Here is a 13,132-nt window from a genome sequence, read left to right on the forward strand (position 1 = left end):
ACATTCTGGTGAAGCAGACAATTCAGTGTGTCGTGGGGCTCTCCTTTGTAATAATAGAAGCTTAAATTATTTTTTTATTTATTTCAAATACAATATTATGGACACTATTTTTCACCACGTACAGTAGCAACACATCTGGCTATTACTCAAGCAGCACGAGACTGTTGTTTCATCGCAGGTCTTTAGAGACTTGCTATAGAAAGGGTGTATTTTTTTTTTATAAAGAAGGCATTCCTAGGACTCTGGGTAATCTCTTCAAAATCTATAAGTAAAATGCTGAAGTATTTTTGTTGCTGGTGCGTATTCTTATTTACAGCTCATTACAAATCATATTTGTTGTAAATCTACAGAAATCTTCAAATCCTGCATCTCTTGGAAGTGAAGCATCTAATTCCCCGAAAGCCAAAAGGAAGCTGATTTGTGTGAGTTAATCACTATATTAATATTTGAAAACCTATAAAAACAGATTAAATCTGGTACAATAATTAGCTCAGTTGCATTATAGTAATCTATTAACAGTAATATATTTTTTTTTATAGCTTGTACTTTAATTATATTTTTGATTTTGTTATCCATTCTTGCCTCTCCCATTCTGAGACCATGCAGTTCTTCATTGCTCTGATACAAACTTGTTCTTGAAGCGGCAATACTACATTCTCTCTCTCTCTCTCTCTCTCTCTCTCTCTCTCTCCCTCTCTCTCTCCCCCTCTCTCTCCCCCTCTCTCTCCCCCTCTCTCTCCCCCTCTCTCTCCGCCTCTCTCTCCGCCTCTCTCTCCGCCTCTCTCTCCCCCTCTCTCTCCCCCTCTCTCTCTCCCCCTCCCTCCCTCCCTTTTGTGTGTCATTTGTAAAGAATGTGACAATATATAATTCTGCATTCTGACCTAAGCTGGCAATCGTTTGGTGCTCCTGTTATAAATCTGTAAAAATCCTGATACTGTATGTGCCTAAGGAAATGGCCGCCTTACCGTTCCAATCAATCCTTCAGTCAGTGTAACAATGTATCCATATATTACTAAGGTACATTGACTATTGTTAGTTTCTTGCTCAAACTCTGATAATTTGTTGTCAATATTTCTAGCAAACAGGAAAGTGTTGCAAAGATCTTGCATTGCTGGCGAGGTGTGCTAAAACCAGCTATAGAAATCAAAGTATGTTCGGTATAGTAAAATTAATTTAAAAAATGGCATGGAGTTGAATTAAAATAATAATTTAGAAAAAAGTCACTATCTAATATTACAGAACGGATTTCTTTAAATAAAAAATAAAAATAAAAACCCCATATAAGATTTCACGTTTTGCTCCTTTAAACAGGATCAGTGAATATCTTTGCCCCCATGAAGGACTTGTAACTGATGGTGTGTACATTATTTTACAAATAGTTTTCTGTTTTTCGCTACCTGTTAGACTTCCATGTAATTTTATTGATTACCTCAAAACAATTTGTTTTATTGTTTGCTAAACCAATTGACTACTGTTATAAATCTTTTTAAAGGATCCAACCTTCAAACCATGTCAGATGAAAACGCACTTTTCCCTACCCTTTCCAGTAAATTATGTTGGTGAATGTGTAAGAACTGTCCCTTACACAGCCGCCGACTATGGCAGGTAAGAAATAACTCAATGATGTGCCGGGTAAAAAAAAAATGTATTGGAATTGCAAATTAATATAGTTTAAATGGAGTTTGTTATAAATCCAATTTTCATGTCCTTCAATAATAATACATGAAGCTTGAACACCATGTTTGATGTTGTTGACCTTTTAAGCTTAGGAAACCTGTGTTGGACAAGTGGGTGCGCTCATGCTCTCCATATTAACTGTGCATATTACATTGGCAGTCCCTCTTACTCCTATTTGGTTTTACAGGCTTTTTTTAATATTTATTTATTTTGTGCAGACTCGTGGGGGCTCCTGGAGCAGAACCATGCTTTTTGTCTCCACGACCTCCTGGATTCTGATATATTTTACCTTCATTTATGCGTTAATGCTTCCTATCCCTTTTGGGAAATGTATATGACTGCCATCCAAGCCTTGCTGCCATGGGCCAATAGGAAGCTGCAATGTCAGAGCATTATATTGCACCGTCCTTTTGGACCACTTCAGCAGCCATATTTGATGTTATTGCCTTTGTACCAGCACAGCACATACAAAGGTAAACATCTTGTAAACCAGAGCTAGGAATAGAGCAATTCAGCTCCACGGACCTCTCCTGCTGGTGGGGAAAAAAATGGGGGCGGGGTGGTTTAAGGACACTCACTTTAAGGACATATCGCCCAATAGGCAAACGGCAGCTCACGCATGCGTCTGTCAGCACGTCCTGAACAGCAATACCAGCTCCATACCTGTACCGAAGCTGTGCGCAAGCGGGGAGACTATAGAGCCTGTTACAAATGCCTTATTTACATCAGTTATGCACGTATATGACGATTGTAGTACAGTACATGCATCGATAAGTGGGGGAAAAGGAGGTGCATCTCTTTAACTACATTTTCGCTTTACATACATGCTCTGGACTTATTGCGTACGTTAATGCGGGGTATGCCTGTATGTAACATGGGAACACACTGGAGTGTGAGGAGAGAGTTCAGTTTGAGACATGTTTTGAGGATATTATAAATAAAAGGAGACTTCTGTGACTATATACAATGTTGTTGAAACAATATAGCATTAATGTTTCCTTTGATCTTTTTTCATTATCTTGCGATGGGACTGATATCTGTTAATTCTCTCTTATTTAGCCTTCGTATACTTGGGCGACTAATGACAGCTAAATTTCTTCATGGGGAAATCCGAGAGAAAGGAGGCGCGTACGGAGGTGGCGCTAAGCTCAGCTTTAATGGGATCTTCACTTTCTACTCCTATAGGTAAGAACAGGGACACATTGGTGCTACTTCTTGTATACAGACAGTGTACTCTGCTTCTCAATTTGAGATGCCATATGATATTAACAGGGGAATAAAATGTTTATTTCCATTACAAATGATGCGTAATACTTAAGTCAGAATCTGTCACGGAGAGCTTACAGTATATGCATTTTGGGGAGGAAAACGAAATGAGAATAGAATTGCAGTGTTTTTGTTTCCAGAAAAAAAAAAGTGATTCTGGGCACATAAAATGTCCCCTGATGCCTGTGATGGGCGCAGTGATGAGTGACCTGATTGACAGGTCAAAGCACCGCCACACAGCTCAGTGAGGGGATGCCCACTGGCATGGGGGAGGAGTGTGTATGTGTGCTCGTGTCTCCCTCCCACCCCCCGGGCTCCTATATATTTATATATTTTTAACCACCCCAAAAGTAATCGTATACATTTTTTTTTTTTTTTTTAGGGATCCAAATTTATTGTCAACGTTGTCATCATTTGAAAAAGCAATTGAGTGGGCCAAATCAGGAACATTTACCCAGGAAGACATAGACGAAGCAAAACTATCAGTGTTTTCAGCAGTTGATTCTCCCATTGCTCCTTCCGATAAAGGTATGTCTAATATTCAGATTGTCTTCATACATCTTTGCTTCTTTGTTGTACAGGACATGATCTTTCTTCACAACTTTCTCTCGTAGGCCCAGATAATGTAATTTGAAGTCCAGTAGTCACAAAATTAAATTGCAAGTAGGCCTTATGCACTTTATTCATAAAAATAGCCAAGTTAAAAAAAAAAAAATATAAGTGAAAAGTGTATTGAACCATTAAAGCCTTTGTTAGGCCTGGGACCCGCTGCGCCCGGCGGCGCGGGCGGCTGCACGGGCTTTCCCCACCAGCAGGGGAATCATCCCGAGCCGGTCCGGGTCCCCCCTGGCTGCACAGCTCACTACACGCTGTGACGCGTCAGCCGCTAGGGGATTCAAGAGAATTGTAATCCCTAGCGTCGTCACGTGGTGTGGCTGTGAGCCAATGAGGAGGGGAGGCTTCGGGAGGAGGGGAGGCTTCGGGGAGCGGGGAGGAGAGTGTGGAGTGCCTGCCTCTGTTTCTGTGTTTGTGTGTGTGTGCCTGCGTGTGTGTATGAGAGTGCTTGCGTGTGTGTATGAGTGCCTGCGTGTGTGTATGAGTGTGTGTGTGTTGCTTGTGATTACTTCAATCAGCAGCTCCAGCCTGAGCCCGTGGAGGGAGAGTAGCGGGTCCCTCCGCTCAAGCCACGCCCCCCTCCGCTCAAGCCACGCCCCCCCTCCGCTCAAGCCACACCCCCCCTCCGCTCAAGCCTCCCACTCCCGCCCACTTCCCGCTCCGGCTCCCTACAGAACGCATATCGTGGTCTGTGTATGTCAGCGCCCCGCCTGTCTGCAGTGCGGGAGCGCTGACGGAGGGAGCGGGGCCTTAGCCTAACATTGTTTTAGGTGCCTTAAATAACAGTCACTAGCAGATATTTCCTATTTATGGATAGTAGTAGTTGTCTATCTGGTGCAGCTTTGTAAAACGTGTGCCGTCTGCTGTACTCTGTGTTAAACCATTTATTTGCTTTAACTTTGGGGTTACAATTTGATTGAGATAATTTTGGGCGCTAAAATCTTTTTCATTTCATATTCTCATTCAAATTTGACCACTTTTTCCCCAGCAATTTTTAATGCACCCAAACTATAAAAAAAGAAACACCAGCAAGGTAATTTGTCTTAAAGCTGTGCCATTTTGTAAGGGGCACAAGTTTCAAATAAATGCAAGAAAAACACACAAAAAGGCATAGGTTGAATTTTCTAAGTAGTGTTGCATGTTACGTCATCAGTAGCTCCCAATAAATGATCCCACAAATTTTCGTATACCTTTGACAATGGAATGCAAAATCAATCTTGTATAGTATTTGAACAAGCTTGTGCTTGTCACCACTGTGTATTTACTTTGCACAGTATAAGCATTCCACAAAGCAGATTGCTTCCCGTGATGTTCTCAGGAATGGGATAAAGGAAATGCTGCGTCGTTCTGTTTTTTAATGATTCTGAAAATGTCATTTTCTAATTGTTGCATCACCCCGGCTGTTCCATAACACGTGTTGTACATTTTATTTTAGGAATGGATAGTTTCTTTAATGGAATCACTGATGAGATGAGGCAGAGTCATAGAGAACAACTTTTTGCTGTCAGCCATTCTGATCTGATTAATGTCACTAATAAGTAAGTTTATTTGTGTTAAGTAGTATCACATGTGTACAAATCATGAAACGCATCACAATTATAATACATTTCTGTTTGGTTGTAGGTATTTAACTGCTGGTCACTGCACCCAAGGAACTGCTATTCTGGGGCCGGAAAATGCAACCATTGCAAAAGATCCCTCATGGATAATTCGATGAATTATTTCTTGACGAAGGAATTCATAGAAAAATATGTTTAGGTATTAATGTCCGGTGTCCTGAATATATATTTATAGGTACTTAAATCAAGCTATTGTAGGATATTTTTACGCCTTTACATTTCAATGATGCCAAATAAATGACTTGTATAAAACTCTCACTAATTATTGATTTCTCTTTATTTGTACAACTTTTCATATTTAGTTGTCATGGCCAAAAAAATCTTCAATTTTATCATTAATTCTAGTGTCATTTTATTGTGAAATAAAAACAGTAGAAATTGTGGGAAGGTTCATCTAGCCTATAAACAAATATATATTTGCTGCGCTTCTCAGTGTAGGGAGCCTGCTGCTAGCAAAACAAATGGCCTTACATGTGAAGAACAGAAAGTGGAATCCCTGTGCTTCTCCCATGGACTAGTTAAAAACTGGTCTATAACAGTAAAGCTACTCATATAGGCAAGTCTTAGGAAAGTGGAAAGTGACAAACAAGTGACCTTAAAGCAGCGATTCCCAACCTTTTTTGTTTGGAGGAACCCTTGAAGTAATTCGAAAAATCTCTGGGAACCCCTATCTGGCTGACACACATTAGGCCGCGCTTAGTGCTGGCGACACCGCGTCAAAACAAATGTATTGGCGCCGTTGTGTGCGCTTATAGTAGGTGCGAAAGGACGGCGCGACGGCTTGGTCGCGATTGCTGGAAGTCACTTCAATTTAGCTTTTTCAAGCGACCGCAGCATGACGTTAGCGTCACCGGCACTATAAGAGCGTCCTTAGGTTAATTTCACACCTCACGAGCCCCCTCTATTTCCCACCCTCTACCCATGTATTTCTCTCCCCTCCGTCTCACTCTCTTCCCCCCCCTCCCGCCTCGTATGTATTTATCTTACCCCTGCGTCTCACTTACTCCCTCTTTTCCTCACTCACTCCCCCTCCCTCTCCTCTCACTCGCCCCTACCTTAATCAGGCTGCAGGGGTAAAATCATCATCCTCATATCTCCCCCAGCACCCTTCATCGTCAACCTCATATACCCACCTCTCCTGCATCTCACATCACCCTCATATACCCCCCTGCAACTCCCATCTCCCTCATATCACCCCCCTCCCTGCATCTCCCATATCTCTCCCCCCCACCATCTCCCACTCTCCCCCCACACCCCCCCCCCCCATACAGCAGGCAGCGGCATGCAGGAGACGGCTGCGGGCAGGAGGCGGCACGGACGCTAGCAGCAGGCACCGGAAGTGCCACACTGCAGGAGCGTGGCTGTGAGCAGGCTCGGGGCAAAAAGAGAGAGCCAGGAAAGCTGCTGCGGGCGGCTAGACTGAACCCCTGGGACTGCTCTACGGAGCGCCAGTCTTCCGCTGAACCCTGGTTTAATCACTGCCCTTGACCATCCCTGTAGATTACATAAATCTTATTTTGTTTTCCCCCTCATGTTGCAAATCTTTGCCATAATACAGTACAACTGTTGGTTGTTGCTCCTTTTATTGTACCCTACAATAAAGTGTTGGGTCTAGAATCCACATTTCTAAATTCAGTGACTTGGGCATAAGTACACATAAAGCTCTGGGCTATATGGTATGTTTTCTTTTTAGAAGAACAAGGTAATTTAACATACAAATGTTCAGTTTAGAGATTATCATTCTTCACATATCTTGAAATTTATTTGCTTAAGAATGTGTAGAAATACTAATTTTGCCAGCCAGGGGAAAAATAAATCTATCACAGATGCTATGGGATATTCTTCAAACGGTCCTGACTGAAATAGTTGTAAAATAATTAAGTGAATAAAATAAGTGTCAATTTTTACAAAGACTTGTCATAATTCAGGTATTTTGAATAACAGATTGAATTTAGAATCCCATGTTTACAAAGAAGGGGTGGTGCTCAAGTGCCTGGTCCTATCCACATGATATAGTCCAATGATAAGGATAGACACGCTGGGTGCTATAAACAATGAGACTATGCCAGTCAATCTGAACGTATATAAAGGGCTCTATGTTGCCCTGAAAGTAGGGGGTGAGCATAGGAATAACCCTCCCCTCCTCATTGGGTTGGCCCTTAGGTAATGTGTACTCATGTTGTCCCGAGCAGTCTTCCTAGGCGTGCAGCTGTGTCCAAATCCAAAGATTCCAAAAAAAATGTGTGTGCAGCGCACAGCAAACAGAGAGGCAGGTCTAGCAAAAATAACTACTTTATTGAAAATGCAAAAAAAAGCGAAGAGTGCCAACCTTCTACGTGTTTCGTGCAGGTTATGCACTTTATCAAGAAGAATTTAGAATTCACCTCCTACATGTGCAGTTTTCAACCTAACTGGCTAGATTTATTAAGCGGTAACACACCAAGAAACCTCTTCCATGGCGGAAGACTCCTTACAGCCCATTAAAATGTAAGGTGTCTCCGGGCGCCAGAAGATGTCTTGTGGAGTAGCACCGCTGTATATGTGGCCCAATAGGTTTTGAGGTCATCTTACTACACTAGCACCCACCACTTTCACATGTTCAGATGCACACAAATATCAGATTACAACATTTCACATTGGTTTCCAACAGTACCTTTATTTTCGTTACACCAACAGTTTCAAGGAACTTGCCACTGAAAAAATAATGATACAAATATATGTGGATCCACAACCTCTAATACAAAGTGCAATAAATGGAGAACTTAACTACACACACCACATTATTGGGAAGGCTCTGAGGTGTGAACGTTTTCATCTGCTTTACTTCTATGGCAAAAAGGTTAATTTTGCACTAGGGAATAAAACGTGTGAAATTAAACTATTTAGAAGTGTTATTTTGCTCTTTTCTGAAAATTGAGTTGTGTTTATATACTTTCTTTTAGATATATTTTTTATATATATTTTCTATGTTAAAGACAAGACATGACAAATAAATTGTGTGGACACAAAGTGCTGGACCAATATAACTTAACTTACAAAAAACAAAGCAGTAACCGATATATTCTATTACATTATAACAGACAATGTAGATGGGCTATTATAACAGGTTTGACATTGTGATTGGTAAGCTCAAATGGCTGCTGCTTCCACATGTTTTGGTCTGGGCACATGAACATGTTCCAGCTGTCCAGCATCTGAAATGTCATAGCTAGTTTTGTATTTGGCCAGAATTTTCATCAGTGGACGCAGTTTCAACCACCACTGTTCCTGCGGAATTCTGTGCCTGTGTGAAAAAAAACATTCTTGTTACCTATAAAGTTAATGCTGTCATGAATTAGGTATCAGATTTGAATGTACATTTAAAAGGTTACATTGTTTGCATTTGCATTAATTGGAAACATGGTTTGATTACAGAGAGAATTTAACCTAGTTCCTTATCTTTTGATAAAGCTTGGCAACGAGGCCATCTGTATGTCCATATTTAGTACGTTCCCTGCAACAATAATCGGCAAGTAAACTAAATCAGATAATACAACTTGCATTATGTATACAGTATTTAGCCTCATGTTTGAGTGCAAGAAGAACCATTAGAACCTGGGTGCTATGAAATGAGCATTGAAGCACATTTATTTTTTCGTATTTCTGCTTGCATCTATGTCCCCTGGGAAAAACCTGTTTATCAGATTTCTTACATTTCACCCAGATCTCGGAGATATATAAATACACTATTTCCCATAAAACATGGTGAGTTTATGATGGCAAACTGAGTAAAATGACAAGGCTGAGAACGTGATCCATCTCATCAATATGCGTTTCTCTAAAAACGCTTTTCTTGCATCATAAATTGCATGTTACTGCACGTAAGCCAACATAGGTGGAAATGATTTTGGGACATAGATGTTAGAATTAATGTTTTTAAAATGACGGTTCATGCCAAATTAATGGCAAATATTTCAAGCTTGATGTGTAATGGTTTGGAGTGGGGTAGATGCAAGAAAAGTTGCAAATTCAGAAATGTGTTTTATTGGTAAAATGATCTTTGCATGTACTATGGTGCCTTGATAGGTGCTCAGTTGCTTCTAAGCTCCTATATCCCACAATGACAGAGGAACTAAAGTGTACCTATTTTCATGTGCCCAATGCTGGTGGGACGGTATATATACAGTTGAATTAAACCTATTCATCTTCCGGGTATATTATTTACGCAGGAGGTTTTATTGTTCCTCTTGATTTTTAAAACGCCTACAGTGGTATTTTGCCTACTTACTTGAAGTCCGTTTCAGCCTTCAGCTGAATGACTGGCTGAAAGTGGAGGTTACGTCTGCGCATCCCTAGCAGACAAACACTGTCCTCTGTGTTTGCAAATACTTTGCCTGTAAATGGATACCCACAACTATTTTAATGACTTACATTTGGAGAGAAATATAAGAACTGCAACATGCCATTAATATCTCAAAACACCTTTCCCACAATGTTTTATACATTTTAAAATACACATCAAATTGAAAAGAATGAAATAATGTAAATAGCATGGTGGGCAAATAGTTTTCTTGTTGGTGGCGAATTCTGTTATGTGAGGAGGTGAGAGACTTTATTATGGTTTATTTGTGAGACGCCACCATATTCTGCAATGGTTAGTTACATACAGATGAGGACAAACATGTCGGCTGCTCTGTGGGCGCATTCTGCTCTGCTTGGGGATGGTGAGGCTTCCCTGTGTGCGATTCTGAGCGGAGAAGCGGATTGCAATAATTACTGTACGTCTCCAGGCAGCGCGGGAGGAGCCTACTAAGCACATGTGGAGTTTTTCCCCTTGAGCTGAGGCACGCTTGGCCTACCGGGATTCCTCGCCACCTTGGTTGAGAAACACTGACTTGACACAAGCATTTTCCTCTCTGTGTATTATCCATAGTTTGATTCTCATTTGTTGATATTTGTAACGTCAGTTAAGCATGTGCACCAAGAATGAAATATTACCTTCATCTAAGTCCCGAAAATCCAGCACAAAAACAAGGCAAAAAAAAAAGAAAAGTACATTTAGTTATTCACATCACTAATTGCTTAGAGCTGTGCAGCAACACATTAAGGGAAAAATGCAAGAAACTTGTGGACATCTACAGTAATTACTTTAGTCATGAAGTATTTTTAGTGCCACAATTACTTTGTAGTACGTTAACATGTATGGATTCTAGGTGTACCTAAAGTTACAGTGGCGGCCGAGCTGAGTCTTCAGCGGCCGCCACCGCAATGTGCGGGCAGACGCAGCTGGTTTTTTTTCCCGCCGCGTGCCGCGCGTCATGATGCGTGGTCACGCGTGCCAGGGTGCGTGCGCGCGCGTGCCCAGGGTTCCCGGAAGGTGGTGGCGGGGTAAGGGGGGGATGTGGGAAGCAGAGGGGACCCGGAGAAGCAGGGCAGAGCAGAGGCAGAGGTCGCGAACGAGGGGAAGGATGCGGGGAAGATGCGGCTGGCGCGCGGCCAAGTTCGGCGCCAGCCCGAAAACAGCCGCGGGACAAGACGGTAAGTGTGAGACTGAAGCTGGCCGCAGCAGTACACAGCTAGTAATATATAGCGATGAGCAGCCTTTGAAAATTAGATTTACGCTTTCAACTTTTTGTATTGATAACAAAAATAGGCTGAGGTCTAGTCCAAATACTGTAAGAAAAAGTTAATCTTTAAATATTTTGCACCTCCTCGATAGGTTTCCTTTAATTTCCTGGAGATCCACTGAATAGCCTTTGCAGAGATTTTCGTGCCAAAGTTTCTGTCAAATGGGGAAGGTGCACCACCCTGTAACAGTATCAAACATTACATATAATGACAGTCAGTGTTACAAATTCTGCTTACAATGGTAAAGAATGGTACTGTGTTAGCCCATAGACTGGTAGACGTTATGCATTGCATTGTAAATGGTTTGAAAGGGTGAAAGCTTTCAGAATCACTTGGCTCCCTTTATTGCCTCAAGAAGGGTCATGGGTAGCCCGGAAAGCTTGCATTCTTTTTAACCATGCGTAAGCCATTAAGGTATCGCTTCTACCTTCCTTTCATTACACTTAATATAACCATGTATTTGTCATCATAACTCGGTGGCCAGGACATACATGGAAACGAGCGGTAACTCTCAATGTATTACTTCCTGGTAATACATGTTATAAATAAATAACACAGATAACGGGAGGAAGAGGTGGGAGGCTCAGCTGTGCAAACTTGTTGAACTAACACACTGACATCAGAACAAAGGGAGTAGCCAGAGAAATAAAATCCCTCCCAAGTCTTGACTCTCCATTTTTACAGACAAACTTGTAAGTATTTTCAAATAATTTGTTTGACGTTGTCAGACTTTGGTAAACAAAATGCATTACTCATTCAAACGTGCTTCTGCCATTAGTATACTTTGTTCGTAGGAGGGATTGCCCTTTTAAGGGGAAGATACTCTGCAAATTGTCAGGTGTGTGTACTGTGTTTTCACAGGCAACAAGTTGATATCTGCGTTTTACAACTCCAAAATACATAACAAAAAGAAAGCATTTTCAACTTGGTACATAAAGTACAAATGGTACTGTATATATTGGAAATCTGTTTGCACCTGATCTCATACTTTTAGACAACTTGTTTACCTGTTGCATGTGTCCCAGTACATTCTTTCTGCAGTCAAACACGCCTTTTCCTTCTTCTGAGTAGAGTTGGTAAATGAAATCTGTTGTATAATTCTCATTGCAATTTTCATTCCTTAAATGAACATAAATCCACTTTATGAGAAAGGTGTAAACGATGAATGGGTACATGAGTAAGAATCTCTCTCTCATACTGTAACTATTTTTTGTCCTTTACTTATTAAAACAAAATATACCTATTCCTGCCTGTGTGTAAGAGCACAGCTATGCTCCATCTCTCTCTCCCAGTGGCTGAAACGCAAAATCTTCAGGTATAACAGCAAGTTGATGACAGATATCATACATTTATCAGAGTTGCTACTTTTATGTGTCTATATAAATACATACAAAAATGTATTTTATTGGTAAAATTATCTTTGCATGTACTATGGTGCCTTCATAGGAGGTGCTCTCGTGCTTATAAGCTCCTATATCCCAAAATGACAGGAACTAAAGTGTACCTATTTTCATACCCAATGCTGCTAGATCTGTATGTATACAGTTTGGTTAACACTATTTATTTTCTTTGGGGATTATTATTATTTACTCAGTTGGCAGATCTGGTTTGTCGCACTACCAGTCCAGGCTACGGAACTTGGGCACAAAATAGTCAGAAGTTCATACTAAACATACTAGTGTATAGGAGATTTGATTTTCAATGTCATTATTTTCATGAGAGATGGCTAATGCTGTGTCCCTCTACATTGCTTGTCACATGATGAGGGATGTTGGGCTACACTCCATGAAAACAAGAAAAAAAATTGTATTTTCAGTATTCTATTATTCCCTGTAATGAAGATGGCTGAATTGCATTATTTACTTTTTGATTGCGACAAAAACATTGGTAAAAGAACATATGCTAGGAATTCATTTATAGAAAAGCACCGGCTGTGTTCTAACCATTACTGTATACAGTCATTAACAAAAAATATACGGCCATAATATATTCTGCACCTTAATACAAGACCTCGCTGGATGCCTGTTTTCATCTTTTCAGTTAAATGTTCCACATTGGCCTATAAAATAAAAATATCAATACATAATATATTAACAAAATACATACGTAACGCAATGAATAAAAAAACGTATACTAAATTGCCTCATAGCATTACTTGGTACAAAACCTTGGCCCAGATTCACAGAGCTCCGTTAAGTCAGGACTGATAACGTCAAGTTATCGAAATCTCGAATCCGCAAAGCTAATTACATGCGAAAACAACGACCGTTTGTTATCTTATTCGTATGGGTTTAACACCATGTAAAGTTACCATTAAAGTTAAAAGACCGGAGAGTAAAACAACCCTT

The 13,132-nt window shown here is 40.7% G+C and overlaps 2 protein-coding genes across 6 annotated transcripts in view; one reads left to right on the forward strand and one right to left on the reverse strand.

Annotated features, from left to right (window-relative positions):
• Positions 1 to 5,435, forward strand: part of PITRM1 (pitrilysin metallopeptidase 1) — a 58,892-nt gene extending 53,457 nt beyond the window's left edge. For both annotated transcript variants that reach the window (XM_075587774.1, XM_075587775.1), the window contains 6 exons: positions 351 to 422; positions 1,493 to 1,605; positions 2,737 to 2,862; positions 3,326 to 3,471; positions 4,994 to 5,096; positions 5,182 to 5,435. In XM_075587774.1, coding sequence (XP_075443889.1) covers positions 351 to 422; positions 1,493 to 1,605; positions 2,737 to 2,862; positions 3,326 to 3,471; positions 4,994 to 5,096; positions 5,182 to 5,275 — 654 coding nt within the window. In that variant the 3' untranslated portion in view covers positions 5,276 to 5,435. The remainder of the gene's footprint in view (positions 1 to 350; positions 423 to 1,492; positions 1,606 to 2,736; positions 2,863 to 3,325; positions 3,472 to 4,993; positions 5,097 to 5,181) is intronic.
• A 2,378-nt stretch (positions 5,436 to 7,813) lies between these two features.
• The window catches only part of PFKP (phosphofructokinase, platelet), a 90,647-nt gene continuing 85,328 nt past the window's right edge, over positions 7,814 to 13,132 (reverse strand). For all 4 annotated transcript variants that reach the window (XM_075587777.1, XM_075587779.1, XM_075587778.1 and 1 more), the window contains 5 exons: positions 12,782 to 12,843; positions 11,792 to 11,903; positions 10,865 to 10,964; positions 9,445 to 9,550; positions 7,814 to 8,460 (listed from right to left, as the gene is read on the reverse strand). In XM_075587777.1, coding sequence (XP_075443892.1) covers positions 8,307 to 8,460; positions 9,445 to 9,550; positions 10,865 to 10,964; positions 11,792 to 11,903; positions 12,782 to 12,843 — 534 coding nt within the window. In that variant the 3' untranslated portion in view covers positions 7,814 to 8,306. The remainder of the gene's footprint in view (positions 8,461 to 9,444; positions 9,551 to 10,864; positions 10,965 to 11,791; positions 11,904 to 12,781; positions 12,844 to 13,132) is intronic.

Source organism: Ascaphus truei, chromosome 2 (genome assembly GCF_040206685.1).
Source record: "Ascaphus truei isolate aAscTru1 chromosome 2, aAscTru1.hap1, whole genome shotgun sequence".
NCBI lineage: Eukaryota > Metazoa > Chordata > Amphibia > Anura > Ascaphidae > Ascaphus > Ascaphus truei.